The sequence below is a fragment of the Primulina tabacum genome, chromosome 9, assembly GCF_025594145.1.
Source record: "Primulina tabacum isolate GXHZ01 chromosome 9, ASM2559414v2, whole genome shotgun sequence".
Classification (NCBI taxonomy): Eukaryota; Viridiplantae; Streptophyta; class Magnoliopsida; order Lamiales; family Gesneriaceae; genus Primulina; species Primulina tabacum.
The window spans coordinates 34,689,363-34,711,879 of NC_134558.1; the positions used below are offsets into that span (position 1 = coordinate 34,689,363).

Sequence of the window (22,517 nt, forward strand, 5' to 3'; positions counted from 1 at the left end):
TGTTAAAATAGTCATATTGTAAGTTTATTTTGTAGATTTATTTAATTATTAAAGTAATTTTTTTATTAATTACTTAAAAAATTAGCGACAGATTATGTCTAAACCGTCGCTAATTAGCGACGGCTTCATGAAAAACTGTCGCTAATTAGCGACGATTTAGACAAAATTTGTCGCTAATTTTAGGTATATATTACACTATCGCTAATTAGCGACGACTTAAACAAAACCCCGCGCTAATTTTAGCGACGATATATCATTAACTGTCGCTAATTAGCGACGGATTTTACCGTCGCTAATTTTAAAAACAGTCGCAAATGATAGCTAAACCGTTGTCGTTGCATGCAATTTCAACAACACCCTCAATAACAACAGTTTCAAATGGCCTACGACAACGAATAATATATGTTGTTGTTTAGTGTTTTTGTTGTAGTGTCTGTTCTGTCTCATTTTAAAACCGATTGAAACATCTAATTTTTATTCATCCGGCACGAGATATCATAGATAAGTTTGATATCATATGTAGTGAAACTCAGAGGCAAACATGGTACCTAGATCATGAATGCATTCGTAAATTTTATAGCTCAAAAACAGATGATAACGTAATATTTTTTGGGAGTGCAAGTTAAACTTGTAATTCCTTCAAGTTTGAGCTCGAACTTCTTTAATTTGATCAGATTAAAGAAATGTTTTTAAAAATGATTATGTACTTTTCTTTTACAAATGTAAAATATTATATTTAGCTTTAAAATTTCTCTGAATTTTATTTACCTACAATGTGAAATTCACCACTCACAAATATCTATATTTACAATCAGAATATTCTCAATAACTCGTGCGATTTTGCAGCTTTATTGTATACGGAATTGATTATGATCCAACTGTGGCTATAATCCAACCTTCGACTAATCAGAAAAGTAAAATTGGATACAATGTGGCCTAACATATATCTTTTTAAGTGCTTAATTGGTTGCACCAAACGAGTTGTCTACACAAATCCGTGAAAAATAAATGGACAAAAGGAATTGGGATTCCACGTTTTGGTTACGAAGCTCGCGATATTATCTATTTTTTTTTATTTAAGCTACACGCATGCAAATGTAATAACTAATAAGTATTCTTCAATAATAATAATAATAATAAAGTATCAAATTTCATTTATATGAATAAATTTGAGTGAATATGATTTCAAATCTATGTATCAAATATATTTGACTCAAAATTAAAATGAAAAACTAAAAAATCACTTATATTGTCAAAATGAATTTGTTCACTTCGATGTACAATATATTTTTCAATCTAATAATTTGATTTGAAATCCTCTACAAATCAAAGTCTTTTCGTTCAAACACGACTATATATATATATATTTCGTGTATGCATTTTGCATAATGTGCCACGTGTCCATAACGTGAAGGGAAAGCAGCGCAGTCAAAGGGAGGCACACGTGCCTGGTGACATGTCTCCGTTAGAAGCGACACGTGAGATGTCTTCTGGTATTTTGGGCAATGTACAGCTATCCTTGTAGTTTTAGATCCGCCTAAATTTGGCGGTGATAATAATAAAGAGCTATTTTGCGCACGCAGTCGCGATAAGTGTGTGTACAAATTTTTTTATAATTATTGAAAAGTTTAAGTAAAATTTGACAAATTATCGAGAAACTAAAGTGTTATAATTTTTAAAAAATAAAAACAAAAGTGTTTGTTGAAATTAAAAATTAAAACAAAAGTATAATATTAGAATAGCAAAATGACAAAATTGGAGGAGCAAAAAACAGTTCAATACATTATTTTTGTCTCTATTATAGAGATTCATAATAATAGTAATAGATTATTTTGGCAGTAATAATAATAATAATAATAATAATAATAATAATAATAATTACCTGGGGATGATTTTGATTGAAGAAGATATTTGATTTAAGGAAGAACATGGGAGATGTAATTTAATTGATATTTAATTTGAGTGTAATTGAAATAAAATTTGAAATGATTTTGTTTCAAAAAAATCAATTGGTATCAATAAATTCATAAGATATATTTTGTCGTTTCTATGAGTTGGTCGCAGGGTCCATCAATTTGCTTTTCCAGAGAAAAATCTTTGTATTCATCAACTATTTGAAGGAAATTCTCCACGAGTGAAACAGTAATATATTTAAATACGATGGTTATAGTTAAAGAAAAACTTTATTGTTTACGGATAAGTCGAAACTAGGAAAATACCAGCTTTGGGAATCTATTACTCATAATTTCAGCTTTGAAGGTTCAAATGATGGGTTAACTTCTTCTCCGGTTACGTTTGTTTCCCCAAGTCATTAGCCGCAACAATCGCTCAACGAAATTGGATTTCCAATCCCTATTGAATTGAGGTCCAACGATGGATCTAAATTTAATAAGATAACGAGTAATTTAATGTAGTTTAAATCTATAATTTAAAGAAAATATTAGTTAAATAAGTATTACGTAGCCTGGAATCAAATGAAAATAATTCTTAAGTTTCAAGAAATACAACCAACAAACACTTCATCCCATGACAAATATACAAGCAAAAGCATGCGGTTGTGCAACAAGAAATTTGGACCTGTAATAATGTTCGGACATGAACTTGACCGCACATGTTTCACTAACCTTGATCCAGCATAAAATTAGTTAATCATCCGACACCCAAGGACCTTAAAATTAAAAACAACTCCATGTAAAATTATGGGGACGTTTTCTCACCGTTCCAAATATTATACAATCAACAACAATATAAGAAATACGTACAAGATAAATTTACTGCCCGCAGCTGAGGCATCTTAACAGATCGATAACCTTGAAATTTGTTCCTACACGACCCAATTAATCCAGGATTATGGTTACATATCTCATAGTTTCGAGGGATGGCACAGAGATCAAGCTTGGTGCCAAAACGTGAACTATTCAGTGCTTTTTATTTCATTAATGTTCACGTCTGTGTTACCTGAGTTCTCGTCTTCCCCATTCCTTCCATCATCTAGCAATTGAGTCGGAGGGTCTAATTCTTTCTTGAATTCATCGACCTCTTTCGCGGTTAGGAAACTTGGTTGATTAGTTGAAGAGAGAAGCCTCGCCCACATCCGGTCAGTAATGACAACATTGTTTTGCCTTTCAGTAACACGCTGCATCCAAACAGTTTTTGGTTATGTTCATACGATATCTAATCCAGAACAAATAATTCATGTCAGTCATACTAAAGCGGCCAAAGATATGAATGTTACTCCATGTTCTAGAACGATTCACATAAACTAGAACAGAACATAAAATAGAAATTGTAAAAAGCACAAATTAAATAGTAACCAAAAACTTCGGAACAAAACTGACTTTTTGTTCACATTTTCTTGTATCATCATTTTTTCCTATTTAACTTTTTTACCACTCCCGAAAGTAACCTGATATAATCTTATAATCTAACCAAATCAATTTTGAAAGTTGAAAACACCCCACTAGAAAATTTAAACAATTCCACAAGACTTGTATGACGTGATATTTACAATTAAAACAGTCTAAATTAGAGAATATGAATACAATTAATATCACATTCCTCAATTTAATTTCCAGCAATATTATATTTCTATAAACAACTCAAAATAAAATTAGATATAATGTTTTATTTTTTTCGGCAGGGCTGATTACACAAACATTTTTCCATTTTCTCCAAATATTTTGACAAAATCGTTTACCTTTTCTTCTACTGTATAAATATAACACATGTAGCATCACTAATCTTATCTGTGTGTTTGTATTTACGCCATCAGAGATTAAATTATGACTTTGTGACGGATTGGATACCAGAGAGCATGAGACTGCACAATTTACTAATTGAATTAATTTGTAAAAATAGATAAAAACTCACATTGAAAGGAATGTATGTATGCCGGCCATTGACAAGCCCACTAGTGAAGCCAGTGTACCCTGCCATTGCTCCATGAACAGCACTTTGAGCAAGAAGTGTGCAATACACATTGTCGGATGCGTTGCTAGGAATGGCGCGTATCATGTAAGTTGGATCTGGCACCAGATAGTTAAGTTAGTTGCCAATAATGGCAAGAACTGGATAAAATAATTTCATAATGAGTGTACTGACCAATGTACTTAAGAGTGATTGGAATTTTACGCAGCAGCGAAAAATGTTCCTGTTACAGATGAGACAACAATTAAAATCATCAACATAATTATCAATTCCATCTTGTCTTGCTCTCTGTTTTTGAAGCATATTTTTTCCAAACGACATTATCAAGATAACATATAGAATCGTAATAAAGAACAGCCTGATGACGGTCTACCTTTATCTTTTGGGAAATCCACAACCCAACATCTTGAAGTAGCTTATTCCCTGAAGCATCTTGTTCATTTTTTGCTGTGAGAAGCTCCTGTCCTGCTCCTTCAGCTATAACAATGACCATATGTCCATTTTCTTTTAGCCTTTTCTCGATGTATTCAAAAAGTCCACCTTTTCCTTCAAGATAAAAGGGTGATTCCGGAATCAAACAGCAGTCAACATCCCGGCTAGCCAGAGTTGCATACATTGCGATAAATCCTGCACCATGAATCCCAACAAGCATAGAAGAAAACAACAATTATGCACACATAAAAAAAGTTAAATTGCAACAGTAATTGTAAAGCTTAAAGAGGATGTAGCTCATGCTTTATAATGTCTCCACACCACAAAAGGGTGGAAAATGAAGTCATTCAAATAATAATGGCTCATTTAATGCTGATGACTGCATATTGAAGTGCACAAACCCATCTTACCACAATAGCGACCCATTAGTTTCACTACACCAATTCCATTTTCTGCACTCTCAGCTTCAACATGTGCAGCATTTATGGCACGTTGTGCTTCCTCTACGGCGGTATCAAAACCAAATGACTTGTCAATAACCTGATAACAGAAGCCAACACACGACTGAATCTTTCCAGAATATAAAGCAATACGTTCTGTGCACAAAGAATGATATAAACCAAAAGGCTCCACAAACTCTCAAATAGCAGTGAAAGTGAGAAATCTCAGAAGATATGGGCCATTTATTAACCAGAAAATTTATAAGAGCCAGTTTTACTGGATATAGTACTATGATTGGCCTTAAAAAACACAGATTTTGCATCTTGGATTAAGAAAAGCTGAATGTTCAAAGTTAAAAATCTGAAGCCTTCCATGTGGAGCGCCATCTGGTGTTTGTTTTGAGTTAATAACATGTGAGGAACCATTGGAAGAAATTGTCCACCAAATAATAACTGAAAAGTGATACCGGAATATCATTGTCAATTGTTTTGGGTATCCCAGCAACAGCAACCTTCAGGCCTCGCTTCCTGATTTCCTATGAAAAAAATATATATATCATAGTCACTCCCCACAACAGTATCTCGTCAACAATCAAGCACCTACCACAGAAAATCATAATACCAAATAAACTATTTTTGTGAAAAAATGGCATTGAACCAGCATGCTATTTCAATCAATAAACCCATAACAGGAAAATTACCCTCAATTTGAGATAGGGGTCAAATCATCAATCAGGACAAATTGCTACCCATATATCTCCAAAAAATTCAACCAAGAAAAGAAAACAAAAAAACGTAGATGCAAAAAATGCATGATTCTGTCAGACATGCACAAAAGAGACTAACAAACAGATGCTATAAAAAAGCCAATTAATGGTGCTCTTCAGAGAGATGCTTGATGAATGCAATAATGCATTTTTAAGTCAATTGTAAGGAGCATACTCGATAGATAATGATACCTCATAGATTACAGATGCTCCTTTCTGGGTGCCATCTCCTCCAATTATATAAACCTGACCAGTAATACTGTTCATCAGAACCAAAGTTCAGTTCATTATAAGCCAAAACACTAGATAATTCTTATAATATTAAGTAACAGACTTGCCTGGTTAATTCCACGGTCCTGAATACTGTCAACAATCTTAATGGTATCATGACCACCTCGAGATGTTCCCAAGATTGTCCCACCACGCTTATGTATGTCGTTCACAACCTTCGGTGTCAAATTAATCGTGTTCTTTGAATAAAAACCCCTATAGCCTCCCTAAGGAAATTTGCACAAAATGACAAAATTAAATATCTTCATTATGATAAAAAAAGACACGTTAATGATAAACTGATCTTATGAGATTCAAAAGTCACAACAGCAATCAAAACAATGTTTGGAAGGGGAAAACAGTGAGCAATAGAGCTAGTATCATTATCTAAACGTCTAAGCGGTGAAAGACAATGAACCTTCTAAAATAGATATCATCACGATCAAAATAATAATTATTCAACTTACATCAATTCCAAGAACTTTTTCGACCCCATACATATAATCGAGGCTGTGCACAATTTCCCTGATCACAGTGTTTAGTCCCGGGCATAAACCGCCACATGTCACAATACAAGCATGCACCTCGTCTGAAGAAAAATAGACCTGCACAACATCGAAGTATCTAATCAAAATTTGCACAATTTTCCTGATGCTTGAACACAAGTAGAGTTAATACACACCTTTTCACGAGGCCCAGCTCGCCGAAAGTGTATTCCTCTTGGAGTTTCCTTGTGAACAACAACCTGTAAAGTGATTTATAACTAACGATGGAAAGAAAACAAAAGGCCTGAATCTTCTGGACCTGGTTACATTATCAACCAGAGTTGAAATGGTGAAAATTGTGAAGGTATAAGCTGAAAAATGATTCAGAAATAATTGGCTAGCATTATTGAAGTAGAATACCATACACAAGCATACAAATTTCACAAATCTCACACCCAAACTCAACGACGTGAATTAAAACTCATATAGACAAATTACAGCAATTTTATATTCCAAACTAGAGAAATGGGAATCAAATAATGATCAATGAATAAAAATGACAGTGTCTTATCTTCTTTTTTATTAAATTTTTTGAAGTTGTTAATGATGAACTCTTAGCTTTATTCTATCATCTTTAAATTGACATTGTTGTTCAGCATGTTGTACCCTATCATTCAATGAGCACAATGTTACCTGGAATTAGTTAACCTACGCTTTGGCCAAGTTTCAGTAGCAAAATTGGGGGGCAAAAAAGAAAAAAAAAATCTGAACGGTATAGCTCACCTTTTGGGGGACAGTGTCATCCATGTCAACAAAGTACTGCCTGAAACATCGCAAACCATATATTATCATGAACAAAAGTACGTGGCAAACAAGCGACAAGATACACATATAAGAAAAGATAACAGTAAGTATAACTCACTTAACAACTGAATATGCAGGGTTGGAGCGTAGTGGATTAGGATAAGTCTGCCAAAAATCAAGTGACAGCAAAATTAATGACATAACTACCAAGAAAGATGGATAAGAGATAAGCCGTCCCACTACACTGTCTTTCTAAATCAGTAAATTGATCATTTCACTGATCCATATTGCCAATTTTTTAAAAAATAATATTCAACCCAACTTAAAGAATATAAGTGCCGTAACATTTATTTAGGCCAATGCCACTGTCGGTACCTTTGTGTGTGGTTGCCTTCAAAAGACAGATAGGAAAAAGTTACCAATTAATTTCACAAATTATGCTCACTAGTAAAATTGATCTCATTATACATCATAATTTATACCAACCTTGTTGTAAACATAAATTGCAGTTCAACAGTTAAAAAAAGCATCAAGCTTTTTCTCATCTTGAACTGCTATATTTATTTTATGCAGTTTTTATTCCGCAAATTCCAATGAAATAACTTCACCATGATACTGAATGATTCTAAAACCCAAATTACAACACTTTGATAGTCAACTCTACAGATACCATAAATGCGTGGGATCAATAAAAAATTTCCATCACAACATCAAATATGTCCGATTTTTCAACTCATTGCACCAGTACAGCATAAAATATACATAAAATAATCCTACAATAACATAAAATGGTTACAAAACCAAAATTTATCGAAGCATGATCACACAATAAATACAATCTTCCAAAACATTATAATTTGCGATTGCACATCAATTCCTCTATATCATTGAAAAATTCGGAAGCCATACCACCAAAATAAATTAATGAAATCATAATTGTACAAAGCAGGGGAAAAAAACTTGATGCCGCCACAACATGCATAATCATACATCATAAACGCCAAACAGACATTTTAGCAAAAACTTTGATAGGTTCAAATAGATCTAAACATGTTCACGCATTCTAGTTCATAATAAACTCACAATAGTAGACACGATGACATTTTAAAACAGAACAATAACGTGACACAATGAATTCACACATATTACAAAGATTATCAAACACAACTAATCATCAATACAGATGTGGATGCGCAAAAACGAAGCGAAACACATACAGGGAGATCCGTTATGTAGTCGGTGAAATGAGGTACGTCTTGAAGAACGTATCCAAACTCTCCGGTAACCACCTTCATCTGAAAATTGTTATCCGAACCCATATTCTCTCCCAAATCTACAGCTTCCTTTGGATGAGAATCAACGTTTCACAAGAACAAAAAAAAAAACTTGTACGAAAATAGCGAGTGTTGCAAATGGTATCCAAACATTTAAAAATTGGTGCTTGGAAAGTGGAAATGATCCTGAGCTTCACGTGGGCCCTTGACTTTAGGGTTAGATTACATTTCCAGAATTATATTTTTTTAACTAAAACCGGTGGCGCCACAGGTGGTATAAGTATGGAAGCTTAAGGTACAATAGCTGTTTTCATGTGATTCGTTTATGATTCTGGTCAACGACATCCTCCGATCAGGTTAGAAATTATTAAATTATTTTTATATTCCGGTTACGTGACTCAGCATGGTTTATATTTTCAAAAATTTTGTGGTTGCACTTTCAATTAGTCAAGCAGAAAATAATATGTTAGATTTGAAATCCACGTTTTCGAACTCCATCACATCAGAGTCGAACCTTTTATGAGACCAACCAAACGGTTATCTCACGGCCCGGCTCAATAAGGAGGCTATATAGATATATATATATATATATATATATATATATATATATATATATCACATCAGAGCCGGACCTTTTATGAGACCAACCAAACGGTTACCTCAAGGCCCGGCTCAATAAAGAAGAGCCGGACCTTTTATGAGACCAACCAAACGGTTACCTCAAGGCCCGGCTCAATAAGGAGGCCAAATATATATATGTTATTTGTTCTCTAACCTACATCAAATCTCAACCTTGATTTTTGTTTTCATTCAACAAATAAAGTTTACGGTCCTCTACTTTTCTTAAGCCTGAAGATAAGTAATTTATATATAACTAAAGTACGCATCGCTTGATTTAAATTCTTTAATGATTTATAATTGAATTATGAGTTTTATATAAATTTTATACGCGACTTGTGTAATTAATAAGTGGATAGTCCAAGGAAATAAAATAATTTGTGAATAAAACTTGGATGTGTGGATCATTGAAAGATGAAATTCATTATTTTTTGGGATTTCTTTTGATTTTGTAGTTTGTTATTTCGACTCAAAAAATTATTTGATTTTGTATTTTCTACAATTATAGAGAATAAAAGTGTAGTTTTTACAAGAATTATCTTCGGTCAACAATGTCGTAAAATAGACTAAATGAGCTAACTATGTTGTCGATTGAGAAAGAAATGATCTGACAATTAGATTACACAGATTTGATAAATATTTTCGCCTCTAAAAAAGATAGACGAGCAGTATTTATGTAGTTATTTTAAATATTTATTGAGTTGTTATTGATGTAATATTTTGATTTTGATATATTTATGTATTTATTAGTATATTTATAATTTGCAAATTGAATTTTATATTTATTTTGTAACAGCCCATTTTTCAATTTTCGTTTCAGGCCTCATTCAACACAGGTACGACTCTGCATCACACATACACGTTCATGTAAAATACGTATATTATGTAGAAAACTATAGAATAGCCAGTGAAGAAATTAATCATAGAGTATGTATAAAATGATATGATAATGTTTCCATTGAGTTTATATTGAGTATCTTAAAATTAATTAAATTTTTAAAGCAACAGACGTCGGGACAGGGGATTCTATGAGAATTTAACATCCGATGGTACTTTTGTAGAATACAAAGACTCGATGGAATGATTTTTATTTTCTAGAATGAAACAAATGATCATTTCTAAATTCTAGTAAACACTGCCTCTGACCAGCCAATTTTAGGGGAATGGATACTCTATATTCATACAGCAGAGGATCCTGTGAAAAAAAAAATTAATTTCAAAATTGTATTTATTGTGGGCATCTTCACAAGAGAAACTGTGATGTCGTTTTACAGCCACAATCACAATTTTCTATTCTTATCGTTTTTTGTCTTTTTATATATTTTTAATTAATACTTTCTTTTTTATTTTCTTTTTTGACCTTTTAGTGTATACATTCTAATTTTTTTAAAAGTATTTTCTATTATCTTTTTATCTTGTCAATTTTTATTGTATCATTTTTTCTTGTTATAATTTATACTTAGCTTAATGTACCAACTGATTAAATATGTCAATATAGAAAAAAAATATTATATATTTTATTCTCAAAATAAATAAATTCGGTAGTCAAAAAATTAGAAAAAAATTGAACATGTAAATGGAAGAAAATATAAATTTTTATATTGAAGTCCCCTCCTCCTTTATTGTAATCTTTTTTAAAAAAATTAATGAGAAAAAAAAAAATAGACGAATCAAACATGTGAAAAGAACTAAAATTGAAACATAAATATGTTTTATTTTCAAAACAAACGAGATAAAAAAATGTGAAAAAAAAGAAAGAAGGAAACAAAAAGTCCAAAAATGGCAAAAGAAAATATTATAATATATTTTAAATAAGATTAAAAATGAAAATGTGAGATTCAGTAAAAGATATATTAAAACAAAAAGCTCACAAAAAAAATTAAAACTAAAAAGAATTAAAATAAAGATAAAAAACCACAGCATCTTCTACTGTGGAGATATATCTCCACAGTAGAGGATCCATTTCCCAATTTTAGAAGTTTCAACTGCTACACGCATGGCATGGATATATAGCTTCATGCAGCGAATCCAAGTCTTGACAATTTCTGTTACATGTCCCGTATTTAAATATTAAACTAATAAACAATGATTTATAAACTCAAAATATTACACCACCCAATAGATAAGTCTTTTGGATGGAATACATCTTAAATTTATAACATAACATTTTGAGAATCGACGTAGTGGAAGGGATGACCTAGGAAAGAGCTACGATCGGATTAGTGTCAATAATAATCGAAAAAATTATAGACTTGATTAAGGTACATGGATGACCCAGGAAAGGGCTACGATTGGATTAATGTCAATAATAATTGAAAAAATTATAAACTAGATTAAAAAAATTATAAACTAGATTAAGGTGCATGATACATGCACTGAATACTGAAAGGTGAGTGAAAACAGTCTAGTGGGCCGTCGCGAACGTGAGTGAAAGCCGTCTATATATAGTGGACCATCGCGGACGTCGGCTTCTCAAAGAGTCGTCAATGTTACATTTCGCGCATTGAAATATTAAACTAATAAACAGTGATTTATAAACTCAAGAGATTTATGCAACACAATAAATAAGTCTTTTGGGATGAACACTTCTTGAATTTATAACCTAACAAGTTCCCACGCCACAAAATAAATTACATATGCATATTCCTTGATCTCTAACAAAGAGATTAAATTATTACTTAAAACTTGTTTTGTCCGCACATACAAATTAAAGTCACCATTCTTCTCCTATCCCTTGACCTAGGAGGGCTTGTATTTTTTGAGACTCTTGTTGATTCCTTGGATGGAGCCGCAGGCGGCTGCCACTGCAACGACAAAACAGACAGAGTTTATGAGTTGAAGACCGAGCCAACTCCATGTCCTCGTTCTCATTTTGGACTTCACAATGTGTAGTTGTATCGGAAAATATACACCCGAGGCCAGTATCCAATTGCTCCAAGAAGAGCCAGAACGTCGTTGAAGAAGGGCATCATCATGGCTAGAAACGTGGCAAGCATAACAAAAGAACTTCTCCACACCAGCCTCAAAAGGTTGATGCTACACTTACATTGTGAATTCTTGCCACTTCCTATGCCGTACTCTTTTGTTACAAAATCTGACTTAGGCCATCTCCCAATGACACAAGATTCGACCGCGCTAAATATTGGTTGTGATATTACCTATGAACAATATATATAGCTCAAATGAGGGAATTTCTTGAAAATAGATCGTTTTTATGGTTCTTGGTTATGACAAATTTTGATACCAGAACAATTCAAGACCTGATATGCTCCAACCAGATGCAACACAATGCATGCATTTCCCAAATCGACCAACCAGAATGGCTCGTAAAATCCAAACCCTGTGAGCATATTCCCAGCCGCATTGTTGCCAAATGCAGCATAACCGAGGCAGCCACACATTAAGTAGAATGTTGTTGTAGTTGCCACTGCCACAATGTTGGCCCTTTTCATCACTTCGTTTTCAGGAGGGGACGCCTTAAGCGTATCCTATAGTAACAAATTTACATAGTCTGATGAGCACAATTAACAGAGTAATTGAAAAAGTTTTTATTTCGATTCATTTTACCTGTATTTCCACAAAAACTGGAGAATAAGCATAAGCGAATGCAATATCACCAAATGCTCTGAACGTTCTCCAGGTTTTATCTGCTGCTGATATACCTTTTCCAACCTCGACTCCGGTTAGGGTGGTCTTTTCTCCTTTTCCTGCAAAGAGCATTATTCTAATTCCTCAAATAGATATGCTTACACGCTCATATAAAAGTAATCAAAGCGATAGTAATTCACAATTCAAATTCATAACTATGTGTCCTTGAAAGGGACAAATGAAATGGTTCTCAGATGGAGCAAGGATGGATTGAAACGGGACGTGGTGAAGTGGTCGGTCTCAAATGTTCAAAATTTATGTTTTGATGAGTAAATTTTCGAAGTTTTAAGTTATCTCCTTGCAAATTTACGGAATCTCCTTATCTGGTCTCGCCTCCCCTGGCCATCGAATGCTGGCCAGCCCGAGCAAACCTTTTCTTGGAAACCGAGAATAAATTTCATAAGAAGGAAAACTCACCGGAAATTATTTTTGCAAGGGCGAGTCCTACGCCAATAGACGAATACCCAAAAGACATAACAGCTGCAACGACAGAGAGCATAGATAACTTGTGGAAATTTGGAATTTGAGACAAAAATATTTCAAGAATTCCCATTCCAATCACATATGGATTGTATGAGACACTGCACGAAGCTTCGTGGCCCTTCTTGTGAAAGCAGTTGGACTTCTTGATTGCCCTGACATGCGATATTAACAAAAACAAACCATACTTACACATACGAGTCAAGTAAATGGTAGAGTAAATCAAACTTATAAACCCCTCTAAAATCACTTGTAGAGCATATATGGGATCAATACATCTACACCATGACCCAAGTAACCCATAACTTTTGAACATGCAAACTATATCCAAAAACTCGAGTTAAATTATAAGCATACTCACACCATGCTTATTGATGTTGTGATGGTATACCCTACCACAACTCCAGAAAGGAGAGCATACTGAGCCACTACACAAGCCACATACATCGTTCCACCTGATATACTCAACCAAAAAAGATCGATGTTTCAAGAAATCTTTTTGTTTTTGGTAGAAAGTAAGGTATATAATAGAATGTAATCATCACTACCTAGGTTGTTTTTGATAATTTCTTTATAAGTATAGTTTCGATTTCCGGTGACTGGAGATCGGTAGCAATCTGCCAGGAAACTGGAAGTGTACAATGTGATTCCCGAAAAAACGAGCAGGGTGGCGACTCCGGCTATCCATCCAAGCTGTGCCATACCCCAGGCTAGTGAGAGGACCCCAGAGCCTATAACTGTTGTAATTATGTGTGCACTTGCAGTCCAAACATTACCTGTAAGAAAGCAAGAATAATGCTAGTTTAAGACATCGAATGGGAATCAAACATTAAAAAAAATCATAAAATTTCAGAAAGAAGAAGGGCATTTGCTCCTTTTGTTATGAGGAATATAATGAGATATAATCGGATCATTAGTATTTTTTTGGAGGTCTGGCGCTTTTATGTTTCTTTGTGCATGATCTTATTCAAACACTTTTTTTCTTCATATTTTAATTGTAATTTTTGCAAAAATATAGATCTATCCCCGGACAAATTAAAGTATGTTTTTTCTTGTTTCTAATAAAAAATTCTTGTTGAAAAAAAACGAAAACAACAAAGAACAACGGATGTAGTATTTTGCCCCGCAGGTTTAAAAGGTAGCTCCCATGCACGTAGCACTTTGCAGTGTTCCATGCCGATAAGTGGCTCTGATACCATTCTGTCACGCGCCGAGCACGGGCCCACGCCTTCGTGATTGCACAATTGGCCTCTATAGCAACTACTTCGTATTCGTCATCGCTTCACGAAAATGATTAACCCAAGTTGCTATAAAAGTCCATTATAAATCCGTTATAAACTCATTTTAAATCTTTAATTTTTAGCATGTGGGACAAGGGGTATCACATGGTAGCCAGAAATATCATCGAATTCTGTGTTTTTTTAAAAATTTATTCGAAAAATATATAGTTTTTGAAAACCTCTAAAAATTACCTGTTCTTCTGGGCTTTCCATCATCATCTAATTCTGCAGTACTTTCAATTTTCTGAATCTCCAAGGCTGATTCACAAGCCTCAATTTGAATACTTTCATCCACGTCAAACCTCATCTCTCTAATTGATAATTTTTTCTCTAAATAATCTAACGATGTTTAAAACTGGCCATGCATGTTAAACAATCCAACATTTTGGAACTGATTTCACCCTGGTTTATAGGCCATGTACATGAGCAAAAGAGACATGACAAAAAGTTTTAAAATGTCATTTAATGGCTACAAAATTTGTCAAACTTATGCGTGTGTTGGGTTGAAAAGTGATTCTTCTTTTTAAAATGTTTCTCTTGAATTAATAGTTAAGAAAGTAAAAAGTAAATTGTTTCAAAGAAACAGGTGGTGGAAACATGTGTTGAGTCAATAATATTTATCTTTGGTAGATTGGATTTGCTAGAGGAGTAAAAGTTGACGTGTATCATGGAATTTGGTAGGATTTAGAATTATAAATATGTGTTTGACAAAATGAGATTTTAAAATGAGTTTGATATTTGATAAGATTTTTGAAATCCTTACAAAATTGACAGAATTTCATGAAACTTCATGAGATTTGAGTTTTGAAAACAATCAAATTAATTTCATAATTAAATTTATATTACTTATAAATTTTAAGTCTTTTTTTAAATTTTACATATACTATTTATCAAAAATATATGTTATGAATTAACACTATTATATATATATATATATTGAGAAAATCTAATAAAAAATATTTTTATATTTAAAAATTCTATAAATTATTTCTTTTTCTTATACAAACTTCATTCTTTTTAATACTAAAAACCTAATTTGTCAAAATTTCTAACTTTATTTTAAAATTGCATCTTCATAAACTTTATATTTTTTCATTTCTTTAAAAACTATCTAATAAAAAATATTATATATTAAAACAACTTTTTGTTCTTGATAAAAAAAATATGTGAGTATTTATATAAATATTATTAATAAAAAATTTAAAATAAGAAATAAATTTTTTAAAATATAAAGAATAATATTTTTAATTGTCAAATCAAACTCCAAATAATATGTATAAAAATGATTGTCAAACACCAAAATGGAACTCCAATTCCATGGATTTCAATTCCAATTTTTTTTATTAATATCCAAACACACCGTAGTAAATGAGCTATTTTCTTTGGCAGTTTCCAAGATGCCAGAGAAGTGTAACAAAGTGCATAAATAAAATTGTATCTCGTGAGACGATCTCAAAATTTTTTATCACGGGTAAATCCTACCGATATTTACAATAAAAAGTAATACACTTAGCATAAAAAATAATATCTTTTCATGGATTACAAAAATAAGATATCTGTCTCACAAAATACGACCCGTTGCATATAATAAATAAAGCCATCCATTAGATGTGTTTCAACTGCCTTTTTGGAAAGTTTCAAACAGAATCAAGCCAGTCTTGGGTTGTATTTTTTTTATTTTTCGATTTTGATATACTAATCTTCCGCTGATTTATTCTTTCCATTGTGTTTTTCATATTCCATGAAATAAGGTACATTTATTCATTGGATCATCTTTACAATCCAATGTTCAAAACATGTGAGATCTATTCTTTACTCAACATATTTTTTTTAAACAATAATGACTATTAAATCTATCATAGGTCTCTTTACAGACACTATACCATAAAAACATGGATGGGATCAATAACATATTTCCATCACAACATCAAATCTGTCCAATTGTTCCAACTCATTGCACATGTACTGCATAAAAAATACATATAACAATCCTACAATAACATAAAATGTTTACAAAAACATAAATCCATGGAAGCATGATCATGCAGTAAATACAATCTTCCAAAACATTATAATTTGCGATTGCAATGAACGTCGGAAGAATTCACAGGGTATAATATTCTATGAGATCGAATTTAAGATCCGATAGTTCTTTTGTAGAATATATAGAAACTCTGATGGATTGATTTTGATTATTTAGAATGGAAACAAATGATCACTTCTAATAAACAGTACCTGAAACCTACCAATTTTAGAGGTTTCAACTTCTACGTAACATGCATGGATATATAGCTTCATGCAGCCAAACCAAGTCTTAACAAGTTCGTCACCACAAATAAATTGCCTATATATGCATATTAATTCATTCATCTCTAACAAAGAGAGATATCATTATTACTTAAATTTTAGAACTCGTGCTCGCCCGCATAAACAAATTAAAGTCATGCCATTTTTTTCCCCTATTCCTTGACCTCGAAGGGCTTGTATTTTTTGAGACTCTCGTTGATTCCTTGAATGGAGCCGCAAGCTGCAGCCACTGCAACTACCAAACAAACCGAGTTTATGAGTTGAAGACCGAGCCAACTCCATGTCCTCGTTCTGATTTTGGACTTCGCAATGTGCAGTTGTATGGGAAAATATACAACCAGAGGCCAGTATCCAATAGCTCCAAGAAGAGCCAGAACGTCATTGAAGAAGGGCATCATCATTGCTAGAAACGTTGCAAGCATAACAAAAGAACTTCTCCACACCAGTCTCAAAAGGTTGAAACTACACTTACATTGTGAGTTCTTGCCACTTCCTATACCGTACTCTTTTGTTACAAAATCTGAGTTAGGCCATCTCCCTATGGCCCAAGATTCCACCGCGCTAAATACTGGCTGTGAATATACCTATGAATAATATGTAGCTTCAAATAAGGGAATTTCTTGAAAGTAGATCGTTTTTATGGCTTTTGATTATTAAAAATCCTGACAACATAACAATTCAAGACCTGATATGCTCCAACCAGATGCAACACAATGAATGCGTTTGCCAAATCCACCAACCAGAATGGCTCGTAAAATCCAAACCCTGTGAGCATATTCCCAGCTGCATTGTTCCCAAATGCAGCATAACCGAAGCAGCCACACATTAAGTAGAATGTTGTTGTAGTTGCCACTGCCACGATGTTGGCCCTTTTCATCACTTCGTTTTCAGGAGGGGACGCCTTAAGCGTATCCTATAGTAACAAATGTATATAGTCTGATGAGCACAGTTAACAGAGTAATTGTAAAAAGTTGGTATTTCGATTCATTTTACCTGTATTTCCACCAAAACTTGAGAATAAGCGTAAGCGAATGCAATATCACCAAATGCTCTGAACATTCTCCAGGTTTTATCTGCTGCTGATATAACTATTCCAACCTCGACTCCAGTTAGTGTGGTCTTTTCTCCATTACCTGCAAAGAGCATTATTCTAATTCTTCAAGACATGCTCATATAAAAGTAATCAAAGCGAGAGGACTTAACAATTCAAATGCATAACTATGTGCTCTTAAAGGGGAGGCATGAAATGGTGCTCAGATGGAGCAAGAATGGATTGACGAGGGGGGTGAAGTTGTCGGTCTCAAAAATCCTTGAAAATTTACTGAATCTCCTTTCTGGTCTCGCCTCCCCTTGGACATCGAATGCTGGCCTGCCCGAGCAAACATTTCCTTGGAAACAGACAATAAATTTTATAAAAAGGAAAACTCACCAGAAATGACTTTTGCAAGGGCGAGTCCTACGCCAATAGACGAATACCCGAAAGACATAACAGCTGCAACAACAGAGAGCATAGATAACTTGTGGAAGTTTGGAATTTGAGACAAAAATATTTCAAGAATTCCCATTCCAATCATATATGGATTGTATGAGACACTGCACGAAGCTTCATGGCCCCTTTTGTGAAAGCAGTTCGACTTCTTGATTGCCCTGACATGCGACATTAACAAAAACAAAACATACTTACACACATGAGTAGTCTAGTAAATGGTAGAGTCAATCAAACTTATAAACCTCTCTAAAATCACTTGTGGTACCAATATTGGATCAATACATCTACACCATGACCCAAGTCACCCATAACTTTTGAACATGTAAACTATATCCAAAAACTCATGAAGTTAAATTATAAGCATACTCACACCATGCTTATTGATGTTGTGATGGTATACCCTACCACAGCTCCACAAAGTAGAGCATACTGAGCCACTATACAAGCCACATACATCGTTCCACCTGGTATACTCAACAAAAAAGATCGATGTTTCAAGAAATCTTTTTGTTTTTGGTAGAAAGTAAGGTATATAATAGAATGTAATCATCGTTACCTAGGTTGTTTTTGACAATTTCTTTATAAGTATAGTTTCGTTTTCCCGTGACTGGAGATCGGTAGCAATCTGCCAAGAAACTGGAAGTATACAATGTGATTCCCGAAAAAACGAGCAGGGTGGCGACTCCGGCGATCCATCCAAGCTGTGCCATACCCCAGGCTAGCGAGAGGACCCCAGAGCCTATAACTGCTGTAATTATGTGTGCACTTGCCGACCAAACATTTCCTTAATGAAAGCAAGAATAATGCTAGTTTAAGGCATCGAATGTGAATCAAACATTAAAAAAATCATAAAAAATCAGAAAGAAAAAGAGCATTTGCTCCATTTTGTTATTGTGGAATATTATGAGATATAATAAGATTATTAACATTTTTTAGAGGTCATGCTTTTCAAATCTGAATGCATTTTTTTAACATTTTTTAAAAATATATATTTCCCCCGGACAAATTAAAGTATGTTTTTTCGTCTCTTGCTAGCATTTCTTTTCTGAGAATTTAATGCTGATAAAATCTAAAAGATCCTTACTGTATATTACGATCTCAGAAAAATATTGTAATTTGCATCTTACTCGAGGTGGGAATGAGAAATTTGTACTTGTTTCAAGAACATATATGTTTCCCCTTCAAAATCTAAATATATCAATCAACAAAAAAAGCCGCCTCATCAAACTCTTCACAAAAAAGCATATAATTTTAAAAAATTAAACAAAAAATACTTCCCTCATTGTAAATTGTTCTACAGGAATTTTTGTTTTCTCCAAGTCTCCAATTCGCCATGCATGGAGATGGAGGTCAACGAAACATGTATGCATAATTAATATCATCAAATTATATATTTTTTTATTTTAATCGAAAAAATATCGTTTTTGAAAACATCTAAATTACCTGTTCTTCTGGGCTTTCCATCATCATCTAATTCTGCAGTACTGGCAATTTTCCGAATCTCCAAAGCTGATTCACAAGCCTCAATTTGCATACTTTCATCCACAAACCTCATCTCTCTAATTAGTTATTGGTCTCTAAATAATCTGTCGGTGTTTAAAAATGGCCTTGCAGGTTAAATAATCCAACATTTTAGAACTGAATTCACCCTAGTTTGTAGTCGCCATGTACATGAGCAAAAGAGACCTGAAAAAAAGTTTTAAAATGTCATTTAATGACTGCAAAATTTTTCGAACTTATGCATGTGTTGGGTTGAAAAGTGATTCTTCCTTTAAAAATGTTTCCCTTGAATTAATAGTTAAGAAAGTAAAAAGTTAATTGTTTCAAAGTAACACGTGTTTGAGCCAATAATATTTATCTTTGGTATATTGGATTTGTTAAAGAAAGAGTAAAAGTAGACTTAGTTAATGAGCTATTTTCTTTGGCAGTTTTCAAGATGCCAGAAAAGTGTAAAAATGCGTATAAATGAAGACAGCCATTAAATATGCTTCAACTGCCTTTTTGGAAAGTTTCATTAATCAGAATAATGCCAGTCTTGGGATGCATTCTTTTTTCTTTTTTTCGTTTATGAGATACTGATCTTCTTCCGCTGTTTTATTCGTTCCATGCATGGTGTTTTTCTTTTTCTTTTTGAACAAATAAAGTACATTTATTTATCAGAGAACGAGATCCTACCATTGGTATTACTCTCGTTACAATCCAATGGTCGATATCGGTCAAAATATGTGTGGTTCATTAGAGCACCCACGTTGGGTGTTAAAGGAGTGTTATAACACCCCTTCGAAACTTAGAGACGGTTTGATAGCGACAGATTTTCAAAACTCGTCGCTGAAAGTGGACCCCACGCACGTGATGAATTTTCCTTATTTAATGTTATTTAATGTATTAGTTTAAATTTCAAATTTGTATGTTTTAAAAAAAAACGGAAATTAAAATAAATTAAAAAATAATGTTAAATAAAAAACTAAGGGTTGTTTTTGTTTTTAAAATTAAAAAATTGTTTTAACGGTTAATTAACGGCTAGTTAACGGCTAGTTTATTAAAAAAATAATATATTCATCTATAAATATTCACACACTACACAAATTATTTCAAACATCAAAACATATTATTCTTCACTCCAAAAATCTTCTCTCTTCTATTTTCATCATCTCAAAATCTTTTTTTAAAAAAATTTCTTAAGTCCTACTTTGTTCCGAAATGGATGAAAATTACCGAGGGTTTTTTAGAAATTTCGTGAGTTATCCAAAAAATCCGGAAGAAAATACTTCTTCCCAAAATTCGGAAATTCCACCAATAATAATTTAAATTTCTTAAAAAAATTGAAATTGAATTTATTTAATGTAAAATAAGAGTAAGATGAATGAGTGGACAGCGGGACCTACAAATAATGAGTGTGAATGTTAAAATGAATGTGAGAGAATAGATGTGTTAATGTAATGTGTATGTGGCATGTGGACCCCACGATTTTTGATGAGGTGGTGGGTGTTATAACACCCACCAATGCGGGTGCCCTTATGATTTCACAATTTTTTTTAAAATATAACATGTTTAATTTAATTGATCATCCAAATTCAGATATATATATATATATACTCAGCCATCTACTATGAAGATATTACTCTTAGGATTTTTGGTTGAATTAAACCTTATTTATAGTGTCACTGATTCTATATTTAATGATTATTTTATATTACCATACATTTTTCTAATAATAACATTAAAATAATGCGTGATAAAAGGTGATAACTTTTTTAGTAGGTCTCTTGTGAGACGGTCTCACGAATCTTTATCTGTGAGACGGGTCAACCCTACCGATATTCACAATAAAAAGTGATGCTCTTAGCATAAAAAATAATACTTTTTCATGGATGACTCAATTAAGAGATCCGTCTCAAAAATACGACCCGTGAGACCGTCTCACACAAGTTTTGTCAACTTTTTTTTGTAGAAAGTAAGTTGTCTTGTTTTAGATTTTGATATTGCAACTTGTCAAATTTTGATTTTTCATCCAATAAGTTAGATTGTTTTTTGATTTGATCATTTTTCTGCCTGAAACTGCTAAACTCATCGAATATTGATAATTTGACAACCGAATTTCTCATATGTTGTTAGTGGCGGAGTCATGTTTTCATTTTTATCCGGGCTAGATTTTTCTAAATCATGGTTGAGCTATTGACAAATGAAACCCAAAACTATCGGAAAATAAGACAAAATTTTATATATAAAAAATATTGAAAATAAACAAGTCATCCAGACGGTAGCAATACATGGCTCCGCCCGTGTATGTTGCTTATGTGATGAGTAATAAACTTATATTACATATATTAAAATCTATACAAGCCAAACTAGGTAATTTCAGAGGGGGAAAAACTTATTATAATTAGATTCGCTTCCTAATATATCTCCCGTTTCTAATATTTTTGTATATTTTATCATGTTAAATAAAATAGAGTTTAAATATGTTACTTGGCGTACTGTGAAGTACATCGTGTGATGTGAGTAACTAATTCAATGGTATGAAAATCTTAAAATATTATGTTGGAAATGATAGTATTAAAAAACATTCAATGATGAAATATAATTAAAATAAATAGATGTCTTTAATAAACAGATGAAACACATTTTAATTCATCAGATAAAAAAATAAATATAGATCATGTTTGAACCTTTTTTTAATAAAAACTAGTATTTCACCTGTGCGATGCACGGGATAATATTATTAAAAATTAGTGAAAATGAATAAATATTTAAATTGAAAAAATAATATAATTATAAAAAATAAAAAAAAAACTA

General features: G+C 32.7%; 2 protein-coding genes and 1 pseudogene across 3 annotated transcripts; all 3 read right to left on the reverse strand.

Moving 5' to 3' along the window:
* Positions 1-2,588: 2,588 nt before the first annotated feature.
* On the reverse strand, positions 2,589-8,612 carry LOC142555477 (ATP-dependent 6-phosphofructokinase 6-like). Of its 2 annotated transcripts, XM_075666358.1 has the most exons (15): positions 8,343-8,612; positions 7,244-7,290; positions 7,105-7,144; positions 6,519-6,581; positions 6,304-6,441; positions 5,905-6,063; positions 5,759-5,812; positions 5,267-5,335; positions 4,770-4,899; positions 4,301-4,554; positions 4,102-4,150; positions 3,871-4,025; positions 2,959-3,136; positions 2,763-2,824; positions 2,589-2,668 (listed from the first exon to the last, which is right to left on the reverse strand). In XM_075666358.1, the coding sequence occupies exons 1-14, from the start codon at positions 8,442-8,444 to the stop codon at positions 2,772-2,774; spliced, it is 1,491 nt and encodes a 496-aa protein (XP_075522473.1). In that variant the 5' UTR covers positions 8,445-8,612; the 3' UTR covers positions 2,589-2,668; positions 2,763-2,771. The 2 variants fall into 2 exon arrangements, with proteins under 2 accessions (XP_075522473.1, XP_075522472.1); XM_075666357.1 differs by lacking the exon at positions 2,589-2,668 and having other exon boundaries at positions 2,676-2,824.
* A 3,016-nt stretch (positions 8,613-11,628) lies between these two features.
* Positions 11,629-14,956, reverse strand: LOC142555479 (amino acid permease 8-like; annotated as a pseudogene).
* A 1,645-nt stretch (positions 14,957-16,601) lies between these two features.
* LOC142555478 (amino acid permease 8-like) lies at positions 16,602-20,058 on the reverse strand. The gene is made up of 7 exons (XM_075666359.1): positions 19,665-20,058; positions 18,778-19,005; positions 18,592-18,685; positions 18,162-18,379; positions 17,726-17,865; positions 17,418-17,645; positions 16,602-17,316 (listed from the first exon to the last, which is right to left on the reverse strand). Exons 1-7 carry the CDS (start codon positions 19,774-19,776, stop codon positions 16,885-16,887), a joined length of 1,452 nt encoding a protein of 483 aa, XP_075522474.1. The 5' UTR covers positions 19,777-20,058; the 3' UTR covers positions 16,602-16,884.
* Between the last annotated feature and the right edge of the window lie 2,459 nt (positions 20,059-22,517).

What these genes read in the sequence shown, in the direction of transcription:
- LOC142555477 (XM_075666358.1), bottom strand. Translation starts at nt 8,444, where the DNA reads ATGGGTTCGGATAACAATTTTCAGATGAAGGTGGTTACCGGAGAGTTT. An exon ending in GGATTTCCCAAAAGATAAAG is followed by an intron (nt 4,151 to 4,300) that starts GTAGACCGTCAT and finishes CATCTGTAACAG; the next exon opens with GAACATTTTTCGCTGCTGCG. An exon ending in TGGGGAAGACGAGAACTCAG is followed by an intron (nt 2,825 to 2,958) that starts GTAACACAGACG and finishes TGGGTCGTGTAG; the next exon opens with GAACAAATTTCAAGGTTATC.
- LOC142555478 (XM_075666359.1), bottom strand. Translation starts at nt 19,776, where the DNA reads ATGAGGTTTGTGGATGAAAGTATGCAAATTGAGGCTTGTGAATCAGCT. An exon ending in AAGTTTTGGTGGAAATACAG is followed by an intron (nt 17,646 to 17,725) that starts GTAAAATGAATC and finishes TTGTTACTATAG; the next exon opens with GATACGCTTAAGGCGTCCCC. An exon ending in ATCTGGTTGGAGCATATCAG is followed by an intron (nt 17,317 to 17,417) that starts GTCTTGAATTGT and finishes TATTATTCATAG; the next exon opens with GTATATTCACAGCCAGTATT.